The sequence below is a fragment of the Oryzias melastigma genome, linkage group LG12 (assembly GCF_002922805.2).
Source record: "Oryzias melastigma strain HK-1 linkage group LG12, ASM292280v2, whole genome shotgun sequence".
Classification (NCBI taxonomy): domain Eukaryota; kingdom Metazoa; phylum Chordata; class Actinopteri; order Beloniformes; family Adrianichthyidae; genus Oryzias; species Oryzias melastigma.
In genome coordinates this window covers 14,449,241-14,473,358 of record NC_050523.1, presented here as the reverse complement: position 1 = coordinate 14,473,358, position 24,118 = coordinate 14,449,241, and the positions used below count along the sequence as shown (strand labels likewise).

Genomic DNA, 24,118 nt, shown 5'->3' with positions numbered 1-24,118 from the left:
TGTTTCAGATTAATAAATTGATTTATTTGTCCTCAAATAATTGAAATTCCAAAAATGGATTTCACAGTTTTTACACAACCATTGATGTAAACTGAACAAACTGTTGAAAAAATGATTTCCTAATATGTATTAAAAGTAAAGTGTGGTATAATTGGAATCAGAAATTGAATCAAAAAAGATCTATAAATATTTGATAAACTAATTTCAATCATAAGAATAAATATTTTTAAAATCTATCTTATACTTCTTTGGATAAACTCCTACGTTCCAAGTCAATGACTGATAAGTCTGCAGCCTTCAGCCAAATATTAGAAATACATTTTATTCTAAAACTCTGAAATAAAAATCTTGTTTTTTTATTCTCCTTTGCACACATGCACACAAACAAGCAGCCTCTTATTACAATTTCTAACATTTGCACCTTTTTATTTAGTTATTACACGATTAGTTTTGCTTAAGCCCATTGTGTGTTTTTTCCTTTCATTTCTGATACATGCTTGTCTCCTCTTCGCCACCATATCCAGGGTATTGCCCCGCTTCACCGCCTCTAGCTCCTCCTTCCTCAGTACAGTGGATCCCCAGACTCCTCTGGAGCTTCTCCTCCTGAAGACGAAGCTCCATGGAGTCCACCAGGTCGTAGATGCTGTCCAGGGACCACATTGGTGATGTGAACCAGGCTTTAACATCGCCATCTTTCCCCACCACCAGCATACTGAAATAATCCTCGCTTATTTTCAGCTGCTCCCTCAGATTTCTAACCGTGGCGGAGGACAGGGGTTCAACTTCACTCTGACTGCGACCTGTAGAGGTAGTGAAAGGTCAGTGCTGCACAGAAGGCTAAATTTAAGTTAATAATTATGAGAAAACTGAAGTCTACATTGAATCCCAATAATTTCCAACTTTTAATTACCATTTAGGGGAAATAGCTCCACAGTTCCTGAAGCTCTTTCTCCATTTCCAAAAAGCTTTAGTAAGGCAAAGTGGCGAATACCTGTGGAAAGAAGAAGCAGTGCTTCATTCTGCCTCATTTAAATGTTTTTCTAGCATCAGTTGAGCTCAAAATAGATTTTTTAGTTATAGAATTACGCAGTAGACAATATTAAGGTATTGTCTGTGTTTCCTAATTTTATAACTGAAGCCTGTTATCAGAACCTGAATGTGAGGGTCGTGTAGAGCTACTCACCAAGGTGACACTCCTGTCCAATCAGAGCAGAGCGCTGTTGCTGGAAAGAATAGTCATCTTCAGAGGGAGCTGAGATCAGCAGAAGTCTTCTCTTGGACATAAACCTGGAAAGCGCCAAAAGTTTTTTTGATTTTAATTATTTTCAGTACAAAATTATGGATGCTCGGAATCATCCTTTGAATTTCGTTTATTAAATAAATAAATGATTAAAAAAATCATGCACAAACAAGTGGCACTGAGGTCGACTTTTAAGGCAAGCTTAGAACAATTTCACATATTAAGGAGGAGAATTTAATTTATTGAATGTATTTTCTTAAAGACAATTAGGATGCATCCATCCATTTTCTTAACATGATATATCCCTTTTGGGGTCATGATGTTGCTGGAGCCTGTCCTGTGTGAAGGTGGACAGCTCACCAGTCTGTTGCAAGGTACACAATTAGTCTCACATTCACCCAGGGACAGTTTAGAGACACCAATTACCCTGTGACACTTATATTTGGACTGTGGGAGGAACCTGGGGTGCCTGGAGAAAACCTACGCATGCAGGGGGAGAACATGCACCCGGGACGGTCCCAGCTGGGAATTAAGACAGGGGGGCCTTCCTTTCACAAGGCAAGAATTTTACAATTGTAAATATATTTTTTTATCATGCAGTCATTCCTGCAATTTGTTGGACATTTCCACTGGTAAAATTCGTATTTGATCAAATAAAACAAACGACAAAATGTCGAGATTTATCAGAAACATTAGTCAGACAAGAATATGTTTATATTTAGTGAATAAAAGATTTTGGATCGCAAGTCATTGCTTTTAAAATGTACAACTTTTCATCAGATTCTGTTAAGATTTTTTATTTTTATGCACTTAAGTTGAAAATGTAATTTGTGTATTATTGCCAGGTGTGATTTGCTCTTTTTTCACCACTGTGAGGAACATTTTTAGAGGCAAGGATTGGATTTTATGTCATCAAGATACCTTTAAATTAGAGTTGTCATTGTGAGCTATTTATATGCAGAAAAAATAATAGAATAAAACAGCAAATGAATTAAATATATATATTTAGAGAATAAATATATAGAGAGAAAACAAACAGATGAGCAAAAATGGAGATTAGCTCTGCAGGTTTGTTGACAACAAACAATTCTGGGATGTTTTCTGGACTGAGAATGGGATTGAATAAAACCTAAATATTTTCATTTCATTTTTTTGGGTGCCAAATAGATATTAAGTAAAGTGAGGAGGAATGGAAAGTTAGGAAAAAGCTAAAGAGTCATTGCTTTTCTTTAGAACATGCTACGCACCCAAACTAAATAAATAAAAATGTTTATTTATGAATAAGTGAAACAAGAAATCCCCATGGTTGTTACTACCCATAACAGGTAGATTTGTTTATGTATTTATTGAGATTTTTTCCTTCTAAAATTTAGCTCGTAGCAGCGCTCAGAGGTGAACTCTACCTGAGAAGTGAATCCTGAACAGCAGGTGCGGGCACGTCTTCAGAACAGACAGGAGGACTCTTTTTTTCCCTCTCTTTCTCCGAGTGCCTCGAAGGAAAGTTGTCAATGTACTCAAACAAAGCTGAGCTTGATGGAGGAGCCTCGAAGACGGTCTGCAGGACAGAGGAGGTTTGATGAAAAGAAAATAAAGTAAAGACAGGATTTTTTTTTAATCAGGCTGAGTCATCACACAGGTTTGTTTGGTCCACATTGGAGACTGTTCCCTCAGCCTGGAAGCTTAATTTGTTGGTGGGAAAGTTGATCTTTGGTGGACCAAACTAACAGGGTATAGTGAACAGAGAAGGTCAATCATTTTCATCAAATCAAATAGGGCCAAACTACATTAAAAAATGGCTAATTTCCCCTGATAAAGCAGGTAAAGAGAATGAAGAAAACCATCTGTTTCAGCTCTTCCTCTGATTTTTACATTGCAATATGTGCTCCTATTATTAGGTCATATACTTCCTTTTGTTCATTTCCACACTTTAGTTGACCTTTAAGTGAACTGACACCCTTCCTCTCAAATGTAGCAGAATTCACAAAGTTCAAGTGAGCTTTCATATTTAGCAAACACAAAGGAAAAGAACCAGCGTGTGACTAAACTTGCCCGTGTGAACGTGCCCTAAATAACTCGGAAGTCTCACTTGATGACCCAAAAGACCAAAAGTAAACCAAAAAGTCAGCAGTATAGACAAAGCAAAGAAGTGATGGCCACAAAAAGGACTGTAAATTTGTCATAAGTTTTTTGCTTTGTGCTTTTTTTGGTCCCCAAACAAACAACATTTGTAAATCTGTGATGCTTCCAGTAAAAGAAATGAAATCTAATTTACTTTTTTGACCAAAGTTGTAGAACTATCTTATGGAGAAAATCCCTGAAATGCAAACACGGACACCAAGAAGTTCAGACACCCTCTTACTTTGGGCTTGATGTCATAATCGGTGACGGTTATTGAAAAGAGATCAGCAGACGACATGCCGAGCTCCTGCCTCAACAAAGAGATTAATCCTGCACTGGAAAGCTCCTTCGATTGGTCACTGAGAGGAGGCTCAGACTCTGAAAGAAAACAATTTCACATCATAGATTTGAGGCATTGACTATTCAGTTATTGGCCTTTACAGCATTGGAAAAACACATTGCACCCAAAAATAGCCGTTTATGTGGGCATATATCTGTTGATACTATTGATGATTGATCATTTCAGCTTTTAATATTATTTTTGTTTTGTTTTTTGATGTATAGAAATGTCATTTCTTTGTTGTAATGCTTAAAAAAATCTTCTTCTTAAGTTCAAATTGTTTAGATCACGAATAGAAATGTTTAAATATATAAAACTGTCTCACTGAGCTGATGATGCTGCAGTGTGAGGGTGGCCTCACGTCCTTCTCCCACTACAGTTGCCACGGTGATCTTCCTGGTAGCAAGCTCACACTTTTGCCTCTCGTTTTCTCCACTTTGCTGCACATACAGCGCCGCATCTCTACTGGGTGTTGAAATCAGCTTTTAAACAAAAATAAAGTGTTAATTTATGAGCTTTGTGGGTCTAAAAAGGGTTCAGATGGAGGCAAAAGGTACAGACACACTCACCATCAGGCGTCTGGACCCTCTCAGACTGTCCAAAAGCTTTTTCAGAGCCGCTTTGTCCTCCTCACTTGCTTCTCTGCTGGACTTCTTTCCCCGTCCTTTCCCTTTCTTTCCTTTCTTCTTCTTGTTTTTTTTCTTTGAGCTTTGTTTGTCCTGAATGTCAGCTTTCACTCCTGGCTCTACCTTTTCTTGCGTGTTTCTATTTTTCTTCACGTTTTCTACAGCAGAGTGGGGCCTGCAAAATGTAATTTCTGTCAGAAAAATTAACACAACTCTAGCTTGAAGAAAGCACAAAGACAGCACCTGTCTTTCACCACCTCCTTGCTTCTCCTTGGACCTGCTGTAGGACGAAGCACTTGAGAAGTGGGCCAGTCATTACTGCCCGATTCTTTTCCTTTCGCAGTTTCAGCGGGCTTCTTCCAAATGACAAACCTGGACCGACCGTTCAGTATGTCCTGGATTTTACTCTTCAGGGCGACTTTTTTGTCCACTGGACCTTTCCTTTGCAAAGTCACTACAGATGTAATGTTCCCTCGGGTATGAGGGCTCAGCACAATCTTCTTTGTCATCTTTCTCCTTTTCACTACAAGCTTCTTCTTTATAGTTTTGCACCTACAACAGGCAAAATAGTTAATTCAGTTATTGAAAAAGTTTTAAGTTATATTCTTAAAGACATAAGAGACCAAAATACTTTTTTTGAATAAATGAATTGTCCGTAAGTAAATGTAAAATATTTCTTGGCCAGAATATACACCTCTAAAGCCATTCATTGTTGGATGTAATTTTAGATCCTTAATGTTTGTTGGTTGAAAGCTTCATTAAATATTTAAGTTTTTGGTTAGTCATAATTCAAATTAAAAAATGAAAACACACATTCTCATTTACCCCTATCATTGCGCATGAAGCTGTGTAATGCTATTTTTGTGGTAACCACGCATGCATAAGTTTGAAACACCTGACCCTAACTTATCAAAGCATACATTGGTACCTTAAACTTAACCTTCAGACGAGGTTGTGTCCAAATTCTCTCACTACTTAGTCCACTACATTTGAGGTTCGCCATTTTGTAGGAGTGCCCAAATTTACAATTCATAAACCCAGAATCCCAGAAGATTGTGAAAAATCAGTGTGTATTGATGCTCACTAGATTGGCGAATATAGACCACAATGCATTGCATTTGAACGATTTATTATTTTTTTTAAAAGGGTTTTTAAATCTAATTTTTTTAAATAAATCATCCAAGTTTTCATCATCAGAACTCAGTGGATTCAGAAATACTCTTACCAAATATGTTTTAAAGTATCCTTAAGTATAGAAAAGTATATTTCCCAAAGTGTACCAAGTACACGTAAAAGTATATTGGCAGTTTACTAACAGGTATACTTCTTGCGACAAAATTGGCCCACTTTTATTTTTAAAAAAGTATACTTAGAAATATACTTTAAGTAACCTTTCTATTAGTTCACTGGCAATAAACTTTAGGTTTACTCTAAGTTATTGAAAGTACACTTTGAAGTATATCATATATATTTTTTAAAGTTTGCTTTTAGTTTTCAAGTAATAAACTTCTGACTAGTGTATTAAAATACATTTTTAACAAGAATACATCTACACCACTTTTAATGCTGTGTGGGAAAACGTTTAAGGACAGTGTTAAACATAGGCAAAATATATTTAAAATTGTGTTATAAAAATATTTAGTTAAGTTTAATCCAAGTGTACTTAGCATGAACTTGTGAACTTGTAAAGTTGATCTCTAATAAGCGCCTAAAATGTAAACTAAAGTATACAAACCTAATTTTTGTTTTAAAAAAAGTGTACTTAAAACAAACTTGAGTGTACTTATTTTAAGGTAAGGATAGTCTTTGTAAATTGTTCATATTTATTAGAGGTGTAGTAAAAAATTGATTTGGCGATATATATCGCGATATTTCGCTTGGCGATCCTTGTATTGATTTCAAATGCTGACAAATTCATTTTTTATGAGTCTCCTTCAGCGTATATTCATTAGGATTTACTTCGCCAAATTGCTGAATTTATATTTACCGTTACAAAAACACAGTGAGCGTGTGTCTAACTTCCATTAATATCCAGGGCACTGGACAGTCCCTCTTTATAAAATCTAAGGGTGTAGTGAAATAATTTGAACAATGTCTATAAGTAAATGTCAGATCTGGTCATGAAAAAGTAAAAAACATGACTCATAACAAGAATGAACAGTCATACAAGTCAAGTTTTGCAGTAATTAACCTTAAGTGAGATCCTTTTCTGGTTGCTTTCTCCAGTTTCCTCACTGGAAAATGATCAATGAGTTCCAAAATTGCCTCAACGCGGACTGGGTAGGGGAAACGCTCACTAACCCGGAGATTCTTCTTAATGACCAACATGGTAAAAGTCTGATCCTGAAATTGTGGAGGTATGGTCAGAATCAGCAACATGATATAGATATATACTTGGAAAGCATCAACAGGAATTACAAAAAAAAGATGTTTTTAGCACAGTGTTTACTTGGTTGGCGAGCTCCAGGTAGTGCAGCAGTCTGGTAACGGTGTCAGGGTCCAGGTTCTCCACTGTGGCATCCCCCTGAAGAGTGGTTTTTTGGATGCGTCCTTCCATCATGGCGTTCTGGATGATGGTTATGATGAAAGTGTCTCTTTCTGCTAGACGGCAGTTCAGCCCTTTCTGAGGAAAACAGAGAGACTTTAGATTACAGAGCATTATTTTATCCAACCCTACTTCAAAACCTGAAACATTGTATTTACTCATGCAAAATAAACACAGATGCAAAATCTCAGGACGTGACCTGGTCCATATCTTCTAACTGTTTCTCCATCATTTGAAGGTAGTGGTCGTTGTGTGATGGAGCTGTTATCACCCACAGCCGCTTTTTACCTGCCATGACACAGCGCAGTTGTACTAAACATTTACAGATGGGCTCATAAACTCAATCCACGGATCGGTTTAGTTGTTCTTGCCTGCAAAGTCAGCCAGAAAATCCAGCTCTGGAGCCAAGTTTGTTGACCCTCCAGCGCCCCTTCTGTCCCCCTCTTCTCTGTCTTCCTCCAATCCTAGTCCTTGCTCAACTCCCAAAGGGAGGTCGGAATAGTCCCCCCAGTCTTTGACATTGGGGTCCAACTGGTCCTTTGGTTTGCTTCCAATGACGCCTGTCCATGCACTCAGCGATCCAAGGTGGGCAAGGCTCCACAGAGCGGTAAACACCATCAGACAGTGTGAAGTAAAAAAATGAACCATCCTTCCTGATGCAGCAGAAGAACTCCACTAAATGGCAAAATACACGTGTTAACTTTTTTTTACTACTATTGCTCTTCAGCACTAGAGTAGCCAGATGTTTAAAAGCTATCTGAAGAATTCATTCTTCAAATGAAAGTATCTCTGGAGGTTTCAGCATTTTGTTAAGTAAAAAAATAAGAATCAAATTTGTAATCTGAAATGTAAAGTCGCTGCTGCAGTGTTAAAAGCCCCTCAGCAACAGAGAGACTGACTGCAGAGACGCTCTTCTCCTCACTAACACATGCACATTCCTGGGTCACATTATAGCCTGGGCTTGTTCACAGGAAACTCCTGGATTTTTCTGCAGCTTCAAAGCACTTTTTTCCCCCTCTCTGGCTTTCTCTCGCAAACACACACAGAGACACAGAGATCGAGTATGAGATGCAGCTTTTTCTATTATCAACCAAACAATAATAACTCATGCATATGCAACACACCAGCAAAGGCAACTGGGTCCAAACTGATGGTTACATTTGTGCTCATCCACATGTCAAAACGTGCTCATTGTTGCGTAACGTTATCAGCATGTCAGTGTTGGGGTAACTGTTTTTCAGACATGAGTTACTGGACAGAATCATCCTGTAGGGGTCAGTAGAATCTTGGTTTACGGAGGGATGCCTTTTGTTCAGTCTGGGTGCACGAAGTGCAGCAGCAGAAAAAGCCATAAATAACACACACTGTTAGGCAGCAGTCCTAAAAAGTTCAACCAAGGTCAAAGTCATGAATCCAGAGGAAACAAAATAAATAAAAGCCCAAAGGTAACATGAGATCAACAAGTTCTGTTGAGATGCAAATGACTGATCAAAACACTAGAATTGTAATTACCTGATTTTAAATTCTCATTGTGTACATAATATGTATGCTCACAAGTTAACAGGATGAATAGTTAATAAAATGACTGCAAAGGAAATTTTTTAAAGCATCCAAGTGGATGTGCAAAAATACACTCACACCTACACATACAGTGCACAAACACATGCACACACACACACACTCAGGTTACAAACACATACACAACCAGGAAACGCGCACAATTTAAACAAATTAAAAATAAATAAAAATATAGGTAAGTGTGAAAGGTCACACAGAACAGTGCTTTGGTATTGTGCTATTTTGGGATTAGATAGCTTGAGGTGTGAATATCTATAATATATTATGAACATATTTGTATTATTATTATTATTATTATTCACTGTATTTCAGAAGGAACTGTAATTTATTTTACAAACTATTTTACCAATATGTTTTTTAATGATGTAAAACATTCTGAATTGTCAGGGATATTTGTTTTTTCATTATTTTAAAAGTTAGGCCAGCACAAAATAATAAACCCAATGACAGGTAAAGAAGAACATCAGCCAAACAGAAGAGCTGCCTGTGGGTTAAAAGTTGCAGAGAGAGCCAGATGTAGTTACAGAACCTTCCACTCCATAAAGAAAACCAGATTATGACTAGATGTAAGAGAACAATCATTTGCACTGTCAACACGAGAACACTGCTTGTGTTCTTTAGATTGGTGACTGTGCACAAACACTAACTGCTGTTTTGGTTTTTGATGATGAAAACATAACTCACTGTGATTGTTTTTATCTTCAACACACCTTAACTTGAGTTAATTTGAACTATATCTTTCCTTTCTCTGCCATTCATAACCTTTCCTTGTTGAACAAAAAGAACAAAATAACAAATAAAATAAATGTATTTTTCATACACCTTTAGGGGGCCACCGGGAGAAGATTAAAAAAAATAGTTATTGTGATGAAAAAATAGTTACTGTGATGAAGTACATCTTATTTATTTGTGGAGCGTGTTAGAGCGCCCTCCTGTGGAGACATTAAAGAAAACTGTTCCTGTTCAAAATGCTTGTTTTGTTGACCTATTTCGAGGATACGCTGTGGATATACATACATTTGACTATTTTTGACGATAATTAGTTAATATCTATACTCTTGCGGGTTTTATATAAAAAAAATTGGAGGAAGGGGATACAAAAGTATTTTTAGAAAAAAAGTGCTTGGTCTAAAATTCGTTTTTATTGGTAGTAAATAAAATAAAAAATAATAAACTAAATAGATAATATTAAAGCATATTTAAATAATCAAAACGTTTCGCTAAGTATTTTGTACTTGTATTTTGTGTGTTACGGCGGCTGAAGTGAACAACTTCCGGGTCAGCGGAAAGTTCGCCCGTGCCGCGCAGAGCCCGATTTGTCTGCAAAGGTCAGTTGTGTTATTCGTCATTAACCACGCTAGTAGCGCTTTCTGTCACATATTCGTTTCGGTTTGCATTTTTGTTGCAGTAAATTCGTTTTTCTCGGGCTGACTCACGGCCTGTGTCAATGACATTGCAGTGAAGCTTATGCGCAGCAGCTAGCTAATGTTAGCTTCCAACCTCATCCTCGGTTTAGGCTGCAGGGAGCAGATGACAAAAAGAAGTTTGAATGAGAGAACATCTTTACCGCAAAGAAACGAGTGTGGCGCAGTCAGAAGCAGATTTTATACAATAGGTCCTCGAGTATAATGGCTTTGATAACGACTTGAGCTAATTTGTTATGCTAGCACGAGGCAATTGAAAGCAGAAGCGTTTTAGTCGAGGCTTAGTGAAATTTTTGCCCCCACGTCATTCAGCACGACGTGCAGCGAGACGACCGTTAGCTCTCGCAGAGAGTCATCGTTTATGATCACGTGGCAGCAAAAGCTTAACTTCACAAACCCCACTGCTTAGCATGTCTGCTTCACCCAAAGCTAATTTGTTTGCAAAAAGTTCACCAATTCAGCTTAAAATGTGTGAGAGTTCGTTTTATTCCCACTTATGTGAATTCAGACCGAACATTGTTTGCAGCTGCATCCATATTTGTAAAAGATGCAAGAAAAACATTCTAAATGAATCAAACTTTATACAAATGTAACATCAATATGACATTTAAAAATCAAAGCTACTGTTAAATATAATTTACAAGTTTGATCACTTGTGTTGTGAAAATCTGAATTAATCCACATGTTACTCTTTCATTTTTGCCTAACACTGGAAAATTAGATAAATCTGATAAAATGTAATATTACCTCTATCTAAAGTGTATTAGCAATAGTGCACTTTGCTATTAATGGTAATGAAGATTAGCAGAGATATTGATGTGTATTTTTGACCTTATCATTAACTGTTGCCCTTATCTAGGCCGCAGAGTGTCAGAGGAGCTTATAGCCAGCCAATTCTAGTTTAAACCTTGCTACACCAGTCACCTATCCTTGTTTGTTCCAGTTTCATTTTCAGGATTTGAAGTAAACTTGTTTATTACTGTATTACTGTCAGTTAAAGAGGTAAGCTTTATGGGAAATCTCTAGTTTTTACTTGAATTAAAACACCTATAGCGTGCTGCTTTCCTTCTCAAAATATTAAATTATTTTTTCTAGAAAAGATCGATGGTGTGTAGTAATACAAGCATATGACAGCTGGGGGGAATGTGACCTGTTGCATAATCCAAGGACAAGCATATTTGTTTTTCTGCAAGTTTTAAAGAGGGATGCATGTTAACAAGTCTTCAGTTGAGTTGATAATCTTTCAAAATATTTTGACTTTTTTTTCCTCTCTACTTTTTGACCCCTGATTTGTTGGCACATCTCCAACGCTTCTCCTCAGGAGGGCAGCTGTCTGTCCTGTTGAGCTCCTCCTGCAGTGGAAGTGTCAGGCGTGTGTGTGCACCATGGCGAGCCTCCTGCGTGTTGTGGCGGTCAGCTGCTCGGGCTCTGTGTTCAGTGGAGTTTCCTGTGTGAAGGTGCAGAGCGGACGTCTTATCAAACCGTCATCCGTGCGCTGCTTTAGGACCCAGCAGTCTCTCTGGCGAAGTGCTACTCCAGGTAAGATGCTTTAGAAATTGTATACTTCAAAAGAGAGTCTTCAACTTTCTGCTCCCAAAATAAATCCAACTAAAGAAATAATAAAGCTGATTTTAAATGTTATGAAGTCTGGAGTAAAAAAATAAACAACTTCATAGTGATTTTTCTTACCCTGATTGTCATAAAGGTCTACTTTCAAGTACTTTCAGTTTGTACTTTTTCCAGTTTATTTCTCTCATTTTTTGCATTACTTAATAATATTGTTTTTTTTAATTTTTTTAATAGAAATGTGCAAAATAAATCTATTTAATTGAATCAATTGACCTTTGAGCTTTTGCTGAGAAACTGGTTTTATTCTGTTAGGTCGTGATGCCCTGCCCTTAAAAGTCACCTCATTAAAATATTTCTGCAAAATGTTGAACGTTTTTGTGTTTATTTGCAGATTGTTTTGCCGTGACTAAACCTCATTGCATTTTAGAGCATTTTTGCACCATGTGTGGCTCACTTGCTGCTTTGAGCAAATTACAAGAGTGTAAGTGTGGAATTTCCCCTAAAATAAAGTAACAGACTTTTTCGCCAGACTTTATAAAATCTTTATAAAATGTTCCAGTTGGAACATTAGCACAAGATTGAAACATTTCTAAGTTGGTGCCGTGGATCGCCTAATTATGCTGTTAGACTTTACAACATGGTTTAAGGGAGAAGCCGTAGTCCTGAAGTGAATTAGATCATAAAAGTAGAGCTTCACTTGTGGATAGTTGGCGAGTTTACATCATGAGGCGGTCCTTCTCTGTAGTGTAACTCATTTTTCTGCACATCTGCTGAGGTTTATAGATATTTTAACTGCTGATAACCACATGAAAGCAGCACCACCTGCTGCGTCTCTTTTCGTTTCTCATGAACTTTTGCATCAGACGCAAAACCCCTTTAGCCTCAGCTTCACTAATAATGACAGAAAACACAGTGATGGCGCTCATGCATTATATTCCAGTGTCTGCATCGCTGTGGTGTGATTACACTGTAAACTGCTGCTCAGTAATTATCTGTGTGTGTAGAGCTGTAAGGTTGAGAATATTTTGTTATGAAAACTGAAATCATTTGTTGTTCTAAAATAAAAAAAAAAAAAATGAGTGAACCATGTCTGAAAGTCTGAAAGTCACATTATAGATCCAGCAGCTCTTAGATTTGATTCAGACTCTGTGACCTTTAAATCTGTATACAGGGATCAGTCTGTGTGTACTGTGCAGCTGGTACCAGCTGGCTGCAGGAGCTTTAGGTCTAGGTGTGCGCGGTTGTAACCTGCGTGCGTCTTTCTGGTTCAGGATGACGAGGTCGGGATTCCTGCCAGCTCCAGCTGGAGTCAGGAACTTCTACTCTGAACGGCATCTGTCTTGTGTTGTGAGAAAGTTCTGAACTCTGAAGAACCTAAAGACGTACAGTATAGATCAGGAGTCTGCAACCTGAGGCTCCTGAGCCACATGTGATTCTTTTATCCTTTCATTGTAGCTCTTTGGCTCTGAAGAAAAATGCTAAAAAAATTGATTTGTTAGCTAAATGTTGTCATTTATTTTTAGATTTTTAACTCTTACATGAGTAATAATTAACCTTTTTTTAACCGCTGCAGACATTGCTCTAATAATAATAAAATAACTAAACAAACTGAGGGTAAAAGGCTTGATTTATTGTCAGAATGCTTTATTATTAGAATAAATGTAAACTCATATTTTACCTTATGTCTAGTCATTCATTGCATTTTGAAAGGAACTTGAATGTGCTCTTGTTGAAAGTTATATAATATCAATATAACACAGTTATAATTTAATTATTGTACATTTTTAAAAGAGATACTAAAAAACATGGGTTGATGGCCCCAACAATATGAGTAAATGTTATTGTTTTAAATCCACTATTGCAGGATTAAGATCTCCAGTAAAATATACAATTTTAGTAGAATAAATAACAAAAACCAGTGCTTTAAAAAATAAATCTAACTAATTTCTGCTGAGAAGTATCTTTTCACAATAAGCCTGTCGATCCAAACACAATAAACAACATGTGGCATTCATGGCAACACAGTATTATACTCGTTTTTAAGATTTTGTCAATTTTTTTTGATCAAGTACAAATGATTTAAGACAGTGATGGAGCAGACTTTGGTAAAGCTGAAGTAAACTGGAGTAACTTCAACAGATCTGATTACTGCTGGTTGATTACAAAACGACTTGCTAGTTGACCTTAAACATAAAATAATAATAATAAAAAATAAGATTTTGACTTTCATGTTTTTTGTTGTTGTCAGCCTACATTTACTATTGGCACAACTCCCTAGTATACAGGCCTGAATGGATTCATTGGAGTTTGCAGAATCAGCCATGTAACTTTATTATCTTTATGCAAAATATGTTTGCTATTGAGAATGTGCCTTTGCTCATTTACAAGGTGCTTTAAAAGGAGTGTGGGAAACCTGCATGATATACAAGTGCAAATGAAACCTGTTGGCACATTCAAGGTCATGGTATCTGGCTTTGCAACCACAGAATCATTTTGACTAAAAACAGAAACCACAATTGTTACAAGAACAGAAAAACTCAGAAAACAGTGAATTAACTCCCCCCCCCCTCATCTACTGAGTGTTAGTTTTGGTAAAATGAAGGAGGAGAGAGTGCAGTGATGTTGACTTATCTTTAGGTCTGGAGACACTTCATATTCTTGTTGCATTTTGTTTGCCTCGTTTCAGAGGACGGGTCATTGCAGAAGATCAAACTCAAGGACTCGACCAACCTCTTTGTGTTTATGTGTAACTTAGGAAAAGAAGGGCAGTGGAATTTTCCATGCAGGACATCATGTGACCTGTGTCTGAGCAGTAAACCTGAATAGAAATGCTACAAAGATTTATAAGAGTTGTTATTTTCAGCATAATGTTTCTTTATGATTTAAGATTTTCTTGGTATTTGTTAACTTTTAGTTTTTTATTACATGCATGGATTGTAGAAAAGTTAATAGATTTGACATTGGAGTGATTTGGTTTTTAATTTAGACTATAAAGGTGGATTGTAACTTTTTTTTTTAATTCATATTATTATTTTAGCGCTTTTTAAGTTTTGTGCAGTTGATTCTCCAGATGTTATGTGTGTTAAACTTTCTCAGCATCAAAATATGCCGGATTTTTTTTTTTATTTAATGTCCAAAAAGGTCATTGTTCTTAAGATATCAAAGACCTGTTGGTAAATTCATAAAAAAGCCAAGGTTCACTTTTATTACTTCAACATAATTTGATTTTTTTTGTCTCACTGATTATTTTTCTTTCTGTCCTAAGGTATTCCGTACAAACAGCTGACGGTTGGCGTTCCCAAAGAAATCTTCCAGAATGAGCGCCGTGTTGCGCTCTCTCCCGCTGGTGTCCAGGCTCTTATCAAGCAGGGCTTCAACGTGGTGGTGGAGTCTGGAGCTGGAGAGCCTTCCAAATTCCCAGATGAACTCTACACTCAGGCCGGAGCGACAATTAAAGACATAAAAGATGTCATGTCCTCTGATTTATTGGTTAAGGTAAGTAAAATGAAGTTTTAGATGGTGAAGGAGGAAGTTGGACTTACAAAATAAAGGTGGATGGAAATTTAAAAGCATTAATAAAATGGTGGAAATGAATTAATTTGGTGGAAGTCAATTTATTGAGATTTGATGATATTTGCTGGTTGGTGCAAAGAGGATGTTGATATTGGAAAATGATGCTTTAAAATCGCTGGAGAAAGTCATGAATGTTACTTTATTTCCATTCCAGGTCCGTGCCCCCACGTTTAACCCTGCACTGGGCGTTCACGAGGTGGAGATGATGAAGGAAGCAGCCACTTTGCTCAGCTTCATCTATCCGGCCCAAAACCCGGAGCTGATGAGCATGCTGTCCCAGAAGCAAGCCACCGTTCTGGCCATGGACCAAGTTCCCAGAGTGACCATCGCACAGGGCTATGATGCTCTGAGCTCCATGGCAAACATTGCAGGGTGTGTACTTCCAAGCATTAATCAAAAACAGTTCAAAGCAGATGTTCAAAAGTTAGACAGCTGCAGACACATGTTTAAGCTGTTCTATATTTTAATAAAGCTTAGAGAAGATTTCTATCCTTTATATTCACCACATTTGTTTTATTTCAAATATTCATTCTTTGTACAAAAACTCAAACCTGTGAACACTCTGCAATGTCTGTCATTTTAGGTACAAGGCAGTTTTGCTGGCGGCTAACAACTTTGGACGTTTCTTCACGGGTCAGATCACCGCAGCTGGAAAAGTTCCACCCGCCAAGGTGCTTATTATGCTTTTCTGTCACTGATATCACTTCAAATTAGTACTAACGATGCCCAACATATTATGGTTTCATTATATATGTTTGTATCGTCTGTGTGTGTTTGTGACAGGTGCTGATTATTGGAGGAGGTGTGGCCGGGTTGGCGGCAGCTGGTACTGCCAGAGCCATGGGAGCCATCGTCAGAGGGTTTGACACAAGGTTTGTTTTTTGAGTCGTGTGAGTTTGAAGTTTTCTGATTGATACTGGGATTAAGAAAAAAAAAAGTAACTTCTTGTTGTTTTCTGGCCTCTTATCCAGAGCTGCAGCTTTGGAGCAGTTTAAATCTTTGGGTGCAGAGCCGCTGGAGGTGGACGTTAAGGAGTCTGGGGAAGGCCAGGGAGGCTACGCCAAGGAAATGTCCAAGGAGTTCATAGAGGCAGAGATGAAGCTGTTTGCCAAACAGTGTCAGGAGGTGGACATACTCATCAGCACGGCTCTTATCCCAGGTATGCTCATAAGCACAGACACCTGGAGATTTATTAGATTCATTCACACTGGCAGCAGGATTTGGTAGTTTTTGTATTGCCTTGTTTAGGTCAATATTAAGGCGTATCTAAACTAAGAAAATGAGAAAAAAGTTGGATTATGCCTAACAGTACAGTCTAACAGATATTACTTCTAATCAGAAATTAGCTAGATCAGACAGTTTTCTTTTTCATGTATTCAAGCCACTTAGATTGTTATAATGCTTTTTAGTTTTGATTTTTAAATACATATTTGTGGATTGTTATTGAAATTTTAAAGCATCACTTACTTTTAATAGCAACAAAAATGAGATTGCAATTTAGTGTTGTAGTTTACATGTGCTGCATTTCAACCCTCTTTTGAAATATTGCAGGTAGGCGAGCTCCCATTCTGATCACCAAACCGATGGTGGAGAGCATGAAGGACGGCTCAGTGGTCGTGGACTTGGCTGCTGAGGCTGGTGGAAACATAGAGACCACCATACCTGGAGAACTGTCAGTACACAAGGTTAGTGCTTGTTTGGTTCAAACTTAGAATTAGAAAAAAAGGGCTTTAGTTTCTTATAAAGTTTGTCATTTCAATGTGACATCTGCAGGGGGTGACTCACGTCGGCTACACAGACCTGCCCAGCCGTTTGCCAACGCAATCCAGCACGCTGTACTCCAACAACATCACCAAGCTGCTGCGTGCAATCAGCCCAGACAAGGACAACTTTTACTTGGATGTCAAAGATGTGTTTGACTATGGAACCATGGATCATGTTGTCAGAGGATCTATTGTCATGCAGGTAGGTTAACTGTGCATGCACAAGTTAGATTTATTTGTTACACTGACCAACAGAATTGTGGTAAAATTAGCTTTGGATTCAGTTTTATTTATAAACTTGGAAAAATGTGAGCATTGCTGTGACGTTCCTGGTAGAAGTCCCCTTTCAGGATGTGGACAAGTCCTGGTGTGTCTTACAGCCAAACACGGACTCACAAGATCCTTACTGTCCCCCTCTGCACAACCGACAGAAAAACAGTCTCTTTCACAGCATGTAAGATAACCCCGTCATCTACAGCTGCACTGCCTCCAGTGCTTTAACACAGATGGAGTATTTATGACATCACGTACTGAAAGTTCCTCAAGAAGAAAATTGCTCAAATAAAACAACCGTTTAACAATATTAAATGTCCTTCTTAACATTATAATTAAGTATTTATTTTCGAGAACATGATGTTTTTATTTATCTCTTTAGCTATGCAGGATAGATGGATAATATCGTTAAAAAAAACTTTTGATTACACTTTATGGGCTTGAGCCATTATGAAGAGTTGCACTGTCTTTTGGAAGAAGTGTTGTAGGTAGTTCCTTTAGCCACAAGATGTCGCCATTGTTTCATTTTATACAAATGTGGTTTTGCTTATAGACCTATCAATACTTATAAAATACTTATAAAACATCATTAACTTCTTAAAGCCACTTTTGACACTTTGTTGTGGTAGTATAATTTAAAGTAGCAACCTTTTAAAGACCCGCTCCAATGGAATTTGTGTTTTTAGCATGTTCTTGTAGCATTTTTGTCATGATGGAGGGGATATATAAAATGATTAAAATGATTTAAGATTAAAACGTTTCTAATTATTTCTTCATTCAAATTGTGATGGATCAGGAGTAGATGTTGGCGTGTTTGTGATGCAGCAACTGCCATGAGCGGGCCAAAATCTCCCTTCTCCACTACAATTCTCAAGCATCAGCTTGTAGACAGATAGATCCATAACATCTTCATTTTTCTCATCTGAGTTGGCTTCTGTGCGGCTGGATAGCTCCTATATTTCTCACCATTGTTTTCTGCTATGCTGATGTTAGCTTGTGACTGTGCGGTGCTATAAGATAGCAGGAGAGAGTGTAAACAATGTGCTGATGGGACATAAATGGAGCTGACTTTCATGCCCTTAACTCAAAAGGGAAATTTGTAATGAGCTGCTCTGCAGAAAATATATGTTAAAAAAACGACACAAGCTTTTTGATTTTTGGCCAAAAACTGCATAATCATAATTAAAAGACCACTAGGAATGCTTTTATGATAGAAAAATATATAGTTGGAGTTGGAAAGGAATGTAAAGATAATCAGTTAAACTTTTGTTAAAAATTATAAATAATCACATTGTTGCTTTTCTGAATTTTTTTTCCATCAATATTCAAAAATGTTAGCATAAAAAAGCTATAATAAGATAAATACTCCCGTATGTCACTGACACGCGTGTGTTGTGTTCAGATAAATGAACCTCATAATCAGAACCATAAGAGAACAGATTCTATTGTGTAACTTGACCAGCATTTGATCTCGCTAATGATCTTAAAACTGATGTAGATAAATCTTACTGCTTTGACTAATCACTAGTGGGTTACTTGATATTGACAATGTAGTGTAATGTGTCATACACAGTATCTGCAAATACAGCAGAGGTTATTGATGACTTGATATGTTACAATTTATTTATTTTTATTTTTAATGGTGATTACTCTAAAATATCCATCTTTTCATTCAACCGACCCTTTGATCCCTCTTACTCTTTTCCTTCCAGAATGGAAAGAACCTGTTCCCTGCTCCTCAGCCCAACAACCTGCCGACAGCAGCTCCTCCAAAACCCAAGTCCGTTCAGGAACTGCAAGCAGAGAAGGCGGCGCAAATCTCCCCCTTCAGAGCTACTCTTACCACCGCTGGCATGTACACTGGAGGTCAGTTGTGGATGAATGTAAATATGAAGAACAATGAATTTACGAGCTATAAGGCACTCATAAGCCGTCTTGTATAAATAGTTCTGGTGCAGAGAATTGAGGTCCGCTTTGATTTGCAGGATGGGTTAACAGGCCACCTTTTATGCCACTGTTGGAATGTGAGCGGGAGGCTTGAAGTGACAGAGGCACATTACAAAGGCGTGCACATTCACAAGGCACCCTGTTAGTGTCAGGAAGTGCGCATTGTAAAAACCTCGTCATGCTGGGTGTTTGTTTGAAGTCAGGCCTATAGTGAGGGCTTCCCACGGAGCTGCACAGTTCTCCGTATAAGTGCGCCACATGTAGTTAATTCTCTTCACACATCGTCTAGATGTTCAAGTAGTTGCTAATACCACCACGTAGCCACTAATGTAAGCTAGTCGGCCAAGCGCTTGATTAGTTTTGGTTTCAGTTGAACTTTTGTCCTGTCGGAGATTAATAAAAAATTTCCTTTGTTCTGTTTAGTCAAATTTTCTCTTCAGAAAGCAGAAAAGATCTGGTTCGACTGAAGCTGAACCATAAAAGGAAAACGAGCATCATGGGTGGTCATGTTCTTGTCGCACTATACAGACAACTAATTTCACTTAAAAAGTGTTAAGTCATTGCTATTTTTTTTTTCGTTTAAACTGAAAAAAAGATATACTTTTAAAATATTTTTTCAAAATTGGCACAGAAATTGTAATTTGGTGACTTTTACAAAATGTGGTACATTTTTCTTTAATGCACTTATTGTACTTTTGAGCCAAAAAATGTCTTTCCTCCTAGTTTTTATCTGGAAGCTTTAATAATGTAATACCTGTAAGTTTGTTTTTAGATGATGTTTAATTGTACTTTAGTAATTTTTTTATAGAAATTTGAAAAAAATAATCCTTATTTGTTGAATCAAATTGACTTGCATTTGATTAGGATGTTGTTATTTGTTCAGTTTTTTGATGTTCCTCATGCACTAACAGGCTGCTCATCTCCTTCCTCTTCTTCAGGTGCTGCCACCATCATGGCGTTGGGCCTGTCAGCTCCTAATGCCGCATTCACTCAGATGGTCACCACTTTTGGTCTGGCTGGCATTGTGGGATACCACACAGTGTGGGGAGTCACTCCTGCCCTGCACTCTCCCCTCATGTCTGTCACTAATGCCATCTCAGGTCAGTTCTATTCTGAAACCACAGAACATGCATGACTGAAAATATAGAGATTTTGGTGAAAATAGTTTCAATAGTATCTCAATATTTTGATTATAACTAATTCTAATCAGAGATTCATTCTTTAAGCTTGAACAACTATTAGAAATGTTGTTGTTCTTTTTAATTAGCACAATTTGGCTAATTTCTGTCTGAAGTAGGAATGGGTATTGAAACTTGGTGCCAAATTGACACCAGTACCAAAGTTTATGGTACTGCTGGTACTAGGGATGTCCTGATCCAATCACATGACCAAAAATCAGGTCCGATCACATGGTTGATGACTCAGTTGCCTATTATCTCCGATAAGTACCAGATATTTAATTTATTCTTATTGTGGTCAGTGCCTTACATTTCTAGCTTATTATTGCAGATAAATACTCAACCAGAAGTCTGCGTGTTATTAATAGATCTCGATGTGTTATTACCGTAAAGCGCAGCAGAATACGGCAGCAGCTCCAGCAAGAAGCTAACAAAAACGGTTCAGTCGAGATGTTCACGGATTCGGACTTCCAGGATCAATAACTAAGTGTATACACTGGTTTGTCTTAATGCAAACAGTGACCTACAAAGATATTTCAGCAGAAAAAAGATCAGGATTTTGTTTCTTTTTCATGTTTAGCTCTCCGTGCTGCAGACAGAGATGGCTGCACAGCAGCTGCTAACTGTGCTAAGTGCTAGCTCCATTATTTTAAAATGGAGATTTGGCGTGCAAACTGCCAGAAAGAATTAAATAAAGCACATTTCTTTTATGCTGAAATGCTGCTTCGTCACTCTTAAATGTTTTTGGAGAAAACTTCATTTTTGGAGCACCGTTTAAGCACTGAAGCCAGATAAAGTCCAAACGGTACCAATCGTTAGCCCTAAGCCAGGACTCCCTGAATGTGTACCATGTTGGCTCTTTGTTGTATCCGTTGTTCTTAAGCTGTTTAGTCTGAATCCGAAATGGAAGCTTGTGTTCTTATTGTTGGCTGCAGCTTAAGCCAGAGGGGTTAAGAGGTTAAAGAGGTAAAAGGATGTGTGTGTTGGTTTGCCTTTGATCATGTGGAAGCCCCTCACTGGGTTAGGAAGTAACACACTGTCAGTGAACTTTAAGGGTCAGAGGAGCCTTCTGCTTGTTTACTTGTGCACAGAGCTGAACTTCAGCATTTAAGCTTGAAGTCCTGCAGAGCAACAACTAAAAGATGATTTTCACTTTCTTTCAAATTTTATTAGTGGCACCCAATGCCCCGTCGTTGACATAACCACCTTACACTGTCTTCCACTAGTTTCACTTTTTTCCTTCCCTTTTCTTTGTCATAAAACTGTTGTTCATGAAGCTATAAAAGATTATTTTTGAATTGCAACTTGAAGTTATGCAGTTGGCTAACTTTTTTTGCCCTGTCTTCTTCTCTCTGTGCATTTCTACCATGTCCAGGTTTCTTTCCATTCTTTTTTTGGCACATCTTTCATACTTTGTGTCACTAACTGCAGTCATGGAAACAATGACATCATGTCGACGTGCGAGGCATCTTTAATAAAACAGAATTCAGGGTCACAGTGAGGCCGAGTTGTGCTCTTCATCTAGTGTTAAAAGCATTATATTGACTCTCTTGTCAAAGATATTTAAAATGGTTTCTTATCCACTGGCTTGTTGTTTTATTCTAACACTTAAATATCAGCTAAATCAGCCAAATAAGCTAAGCTAACACTTGGCTGATTTCAAAATTCCATTTCCAAAAAAGATCTAAAGAAACAGAATATAAAAAAAGAGGTCAAAAGTTGATTTATTGCACCAGCTAAGATATCAATTTAGAAAGAAAAACAATCCAAATATTAAATTAAAATACTAACATCCATTTCCCTAAAAACTCATTAAAAGCAAAACCTGTAAATGTACCAAGCCTTTAGCTGTAAAAGAGTAATGCAAAACTAAATTAGTTTTAAACACCAATTATACATATTTAGTCAATGAATGTGTTGATCTTTATCTTTAATTCAAACAATCTATATTTAAACCATGTCCTAATTGCAACATTATGCATGAATGGAAAGCATTAAAGTCTTGAAATGTGATGCTTTCAGGTGTTTTTTTCCCCCTAAAACCACATGTCTGAAGATGTTTAAGAAACCCATTGTTCTTGGAGATTGCGTCTTAATCCCCAAGTTTTTCTTCCCATTCTTTCTATACAAATTTTAAATTGGCTCACAGCTATATAATGAAAGTTGAAAAATTGTGTTTGGCAGCATTTGAACCTTTGTATAGGCGTTGATGTATACACACCATTATAAAGCTGGCTTTTGGCAATGAAAACATGATCAAATTAAGTTTTTTTTTCTCTATATCATTTAAAAGTTCAATCCAGCATTGTGGACCTCCAGCATAAATATGCATGCACGCTCACACACACCTGTTTGTCCGCTCCGTGTGAATGCAGGCCTTCACTGTGCTTTGTTTTGCATTTTACTGCCTGTAAATCATTATAGAACTGATGCTATCAATGTTTCCTTTTAGCCTCTTAGTTAAATCACATACAGGCTTTTATTTTTTCTTCTTTAAACTTGTATCGCTATATCTTCTCATTTCTTCTTTTTCCAATCGGTCCAGCCAACTGTACACTAGGCTGAAAGTCTGTAGATGCTTTGATTAAAATGGCAAATCTAATAAATATTAATTTAATGATGATTATTTAATTATTGTTTTGAGTTCTTGGGGTGTTCTTGTCATTCTTTCCAAAGTCGCTGCTCTGTATTGTGGATTATGTAAGTCGAGTTTTCAATCAGGGCTGACATAGAAGTGTTGTGCAGGTCTGACGGCTGTGGGTGGTCTGGCCCTGATGGGTGGCGGCTACTTGCCAACTTCCACCGCTGAGACACTGGCCGTGCTCGCCGCATTTATCTCTTCGGTCAACATTGCGGGTAAGTCGCACCAACATGGACATCCCACAGTGATGCAACTATGAGCCACATCATAAATTAGCCCCAATGATTGCAGTGTTTTGTATTAATTGTAATAACATCAGCTTGATCCACGTTTAGCAGCTGCTCTGTCTTACCCATCTGCTGGGATGAGACGAGTCACCGACTTCGGGTTGGACCACACACGTCTTATCCCGCTATTACGGTTAATAATTCCCATTAAAATGATAAAGTATTTCTTGAGTCATTATGATACTCATCACTCTATAATGGTCCTGGGAAAGTGTATTCTTCCAGCCATGAACTTCTGCTCCTAAATTTAGCTCACATGTAGGCATCAAGGGAGCTTCTGAAACAAGGAAATGGAAGGTTGACTACCATAATGGACCAGCTTATTTGGGGTAAAAAGAAAAAAAAAAAATCCCCCAAAGACTGAATATTCAGGTTCACGCTTTAAGTCTTTCTGCCTGCAAAAACAAGGATCAGTGGGATTCAACGAGGCATCTTTAGTTATAAAGCATTGAAGTGATTTGAAATACAAAAAAAGTGACTGCACAGAAACTAAAGAAAAAAACTAGAACGAAAAGATATATTGTATGTAAGGCAAAACATAAAAATAGAATAATAAAATGCTCAAAAAGTGAATTCTGCAATCAGTGTGATGCAGCATAGATCTATTAGATTATTGATCTATTAAGCTTAGACTGATTTAGATCGATAAATCGATTTTATATCAACCCAGCTCTATTTTCCATTGTATTACTTCACCTGACAGGTGATGCTTATTTAAAGATTAACGACAAAACCACAGAAACAAATATTAGCCTCTGATGAAAATTACATGTATTATTTTAAGCCTTATATTGAATTTAATTAAAAAGGCAAAATGGTAAAGGAGACTCCCTTAACCCTTGTACTATCCTAGTCATGTTTACATCAAAAGTGGGGTCATCTGGACACCACAAGAACTTTTGTTTTCACTGATTTTAAAATCCTGTCCACCTTTGCATTAGGAGGGCTCACACATCAATATAATGGTGGGGTCATCTGGACCCCATAACATAGCACAAGGGTTAACCAGGCTCTGA

At 37.4% G+C, this 24,118-nt stretch overlaps 2 protein-coding genes across 4 annotated transcripts in view; one reads left to right on the top strand and one right to left on the bottom strand.

Moving 5' to 3' along the window:
* Positions 1-10,164, bottom strand: ccdc80l2 (coiled-coil domain containing 80 like 2). 2 transcript variants are annotated; one of them, XM_024299043.2, is made up of 12 exons: positions 7,241-8,200; positions 7,069-7,157; positions 6,774-6,947; positions 6,516-6,667; positions 4,568-4,876; positions 4,268-4,499; positions 4,024-4,180; positions 3,600-3,736; positions 2,644-2,795; positions 1,184-1,287; positions 911-991; positions 465-800 (listed from the first exon to the last, which is right to left on the bottom strand). In XM_024299043.2, the coding sequence occupies exons 1-12, from the start codon at positions 7,515-7,517 to the stop codon at positions 481-483; spliced, it is 2,184 nt and encodes a 727-aa protein (XP_024154811.1). In that variant the 5' UTR covers positions 7,518-8,200; the 3' UTR covers positions 465-480. The 2 variants fall into 2 exon arrangements, with proteins under 2 accessions (XP_036070320.1, XP_024154811.1); XM_036214427.1 differs by lacking the exons at positions 7,069-7,157; positions 7,241-8,200 and adding an exon at positions 10,015-10,164 and having other exon boundaries at positions 1-800.
* The window catches only part of nnt (nicotinamide nucleotide transhydrogenase), a 27,016-nt gene continuing 12,604 nt past the window's right edge, over positions 9,707-24,118 (top strand). The window contains exons 1-12 of one of the 2 annotated variants that reach the window (XM_024299040.1): positions 9,707-9,775; positions 11,193-11,410; positions 14,706-14,935; positions 15,168-15,385; positions 15,597-15,684; positions 15,797-15,885; positions 15,985-16,172; positions 16,565-16,698; positions 16,787-16,978; positions 18,762-18,915; positions 19,935-20,096; positions 22,920-23,030. In XM_024299040.1, the coding sequence (XP_024154808.1) occupies positions 11,257-11,410; positions 14,706-14,935; positions 15,168-15,385; positions 15,597-15,684; positions 15,797-15,885; positions 15,985-16,172; positions 16,565-16,698; positions 16,787-16,978; positions 18,762-18,915; positions 19,935-20,096; positions 22,920-23,030 (1,720 nt within the window). In that variant the 5' untranslated portion in view covers positions 9,707-9,775; positions 11,193-11,256. Of the gene's footprint in view, positions 9,776-11,192; positions 11,411-14,705; positions 14,936-15,167; positions 15,386-15,596; positions 15,685-15,796; positions 15,886-15,984; positions 16,173-16,564; positions 16,699-16,786; positions 16,979-18,761; positions 18,916-19,934; positions 20,097-22,919; positions 23,031-24,118 lie in introns of those variants that run through there. The other variant, XM_024299041.1, reaches the window with a different exon arrangement.

Excerpts from the sequence above, each read along its gene's own strand:
- ccdc80l2 (XM_024299043.2), bottom strand. The coding sequence starts at position 7,517 with ATGGTTCATTTTTTTACTTCACACTGTCTGATGGTGTTTACCGCTCTG. Across the intron at positions 4,877-6,515 it reads AGAAAAGGATCTCACTTAAG|GTGCAAAACTATAAAGAAGA; the intron begins GTTAATTACTGC and ends TGCCTGTTGTAG. Across the intron at positions 3,737-4,023 it reads ACTGCAGCATCATCAGCTCA|AGTCTGAGCCTCCTCTCAGT; the intron begins GTGAGACAGTTT and ends GTTTTCTTTCAG.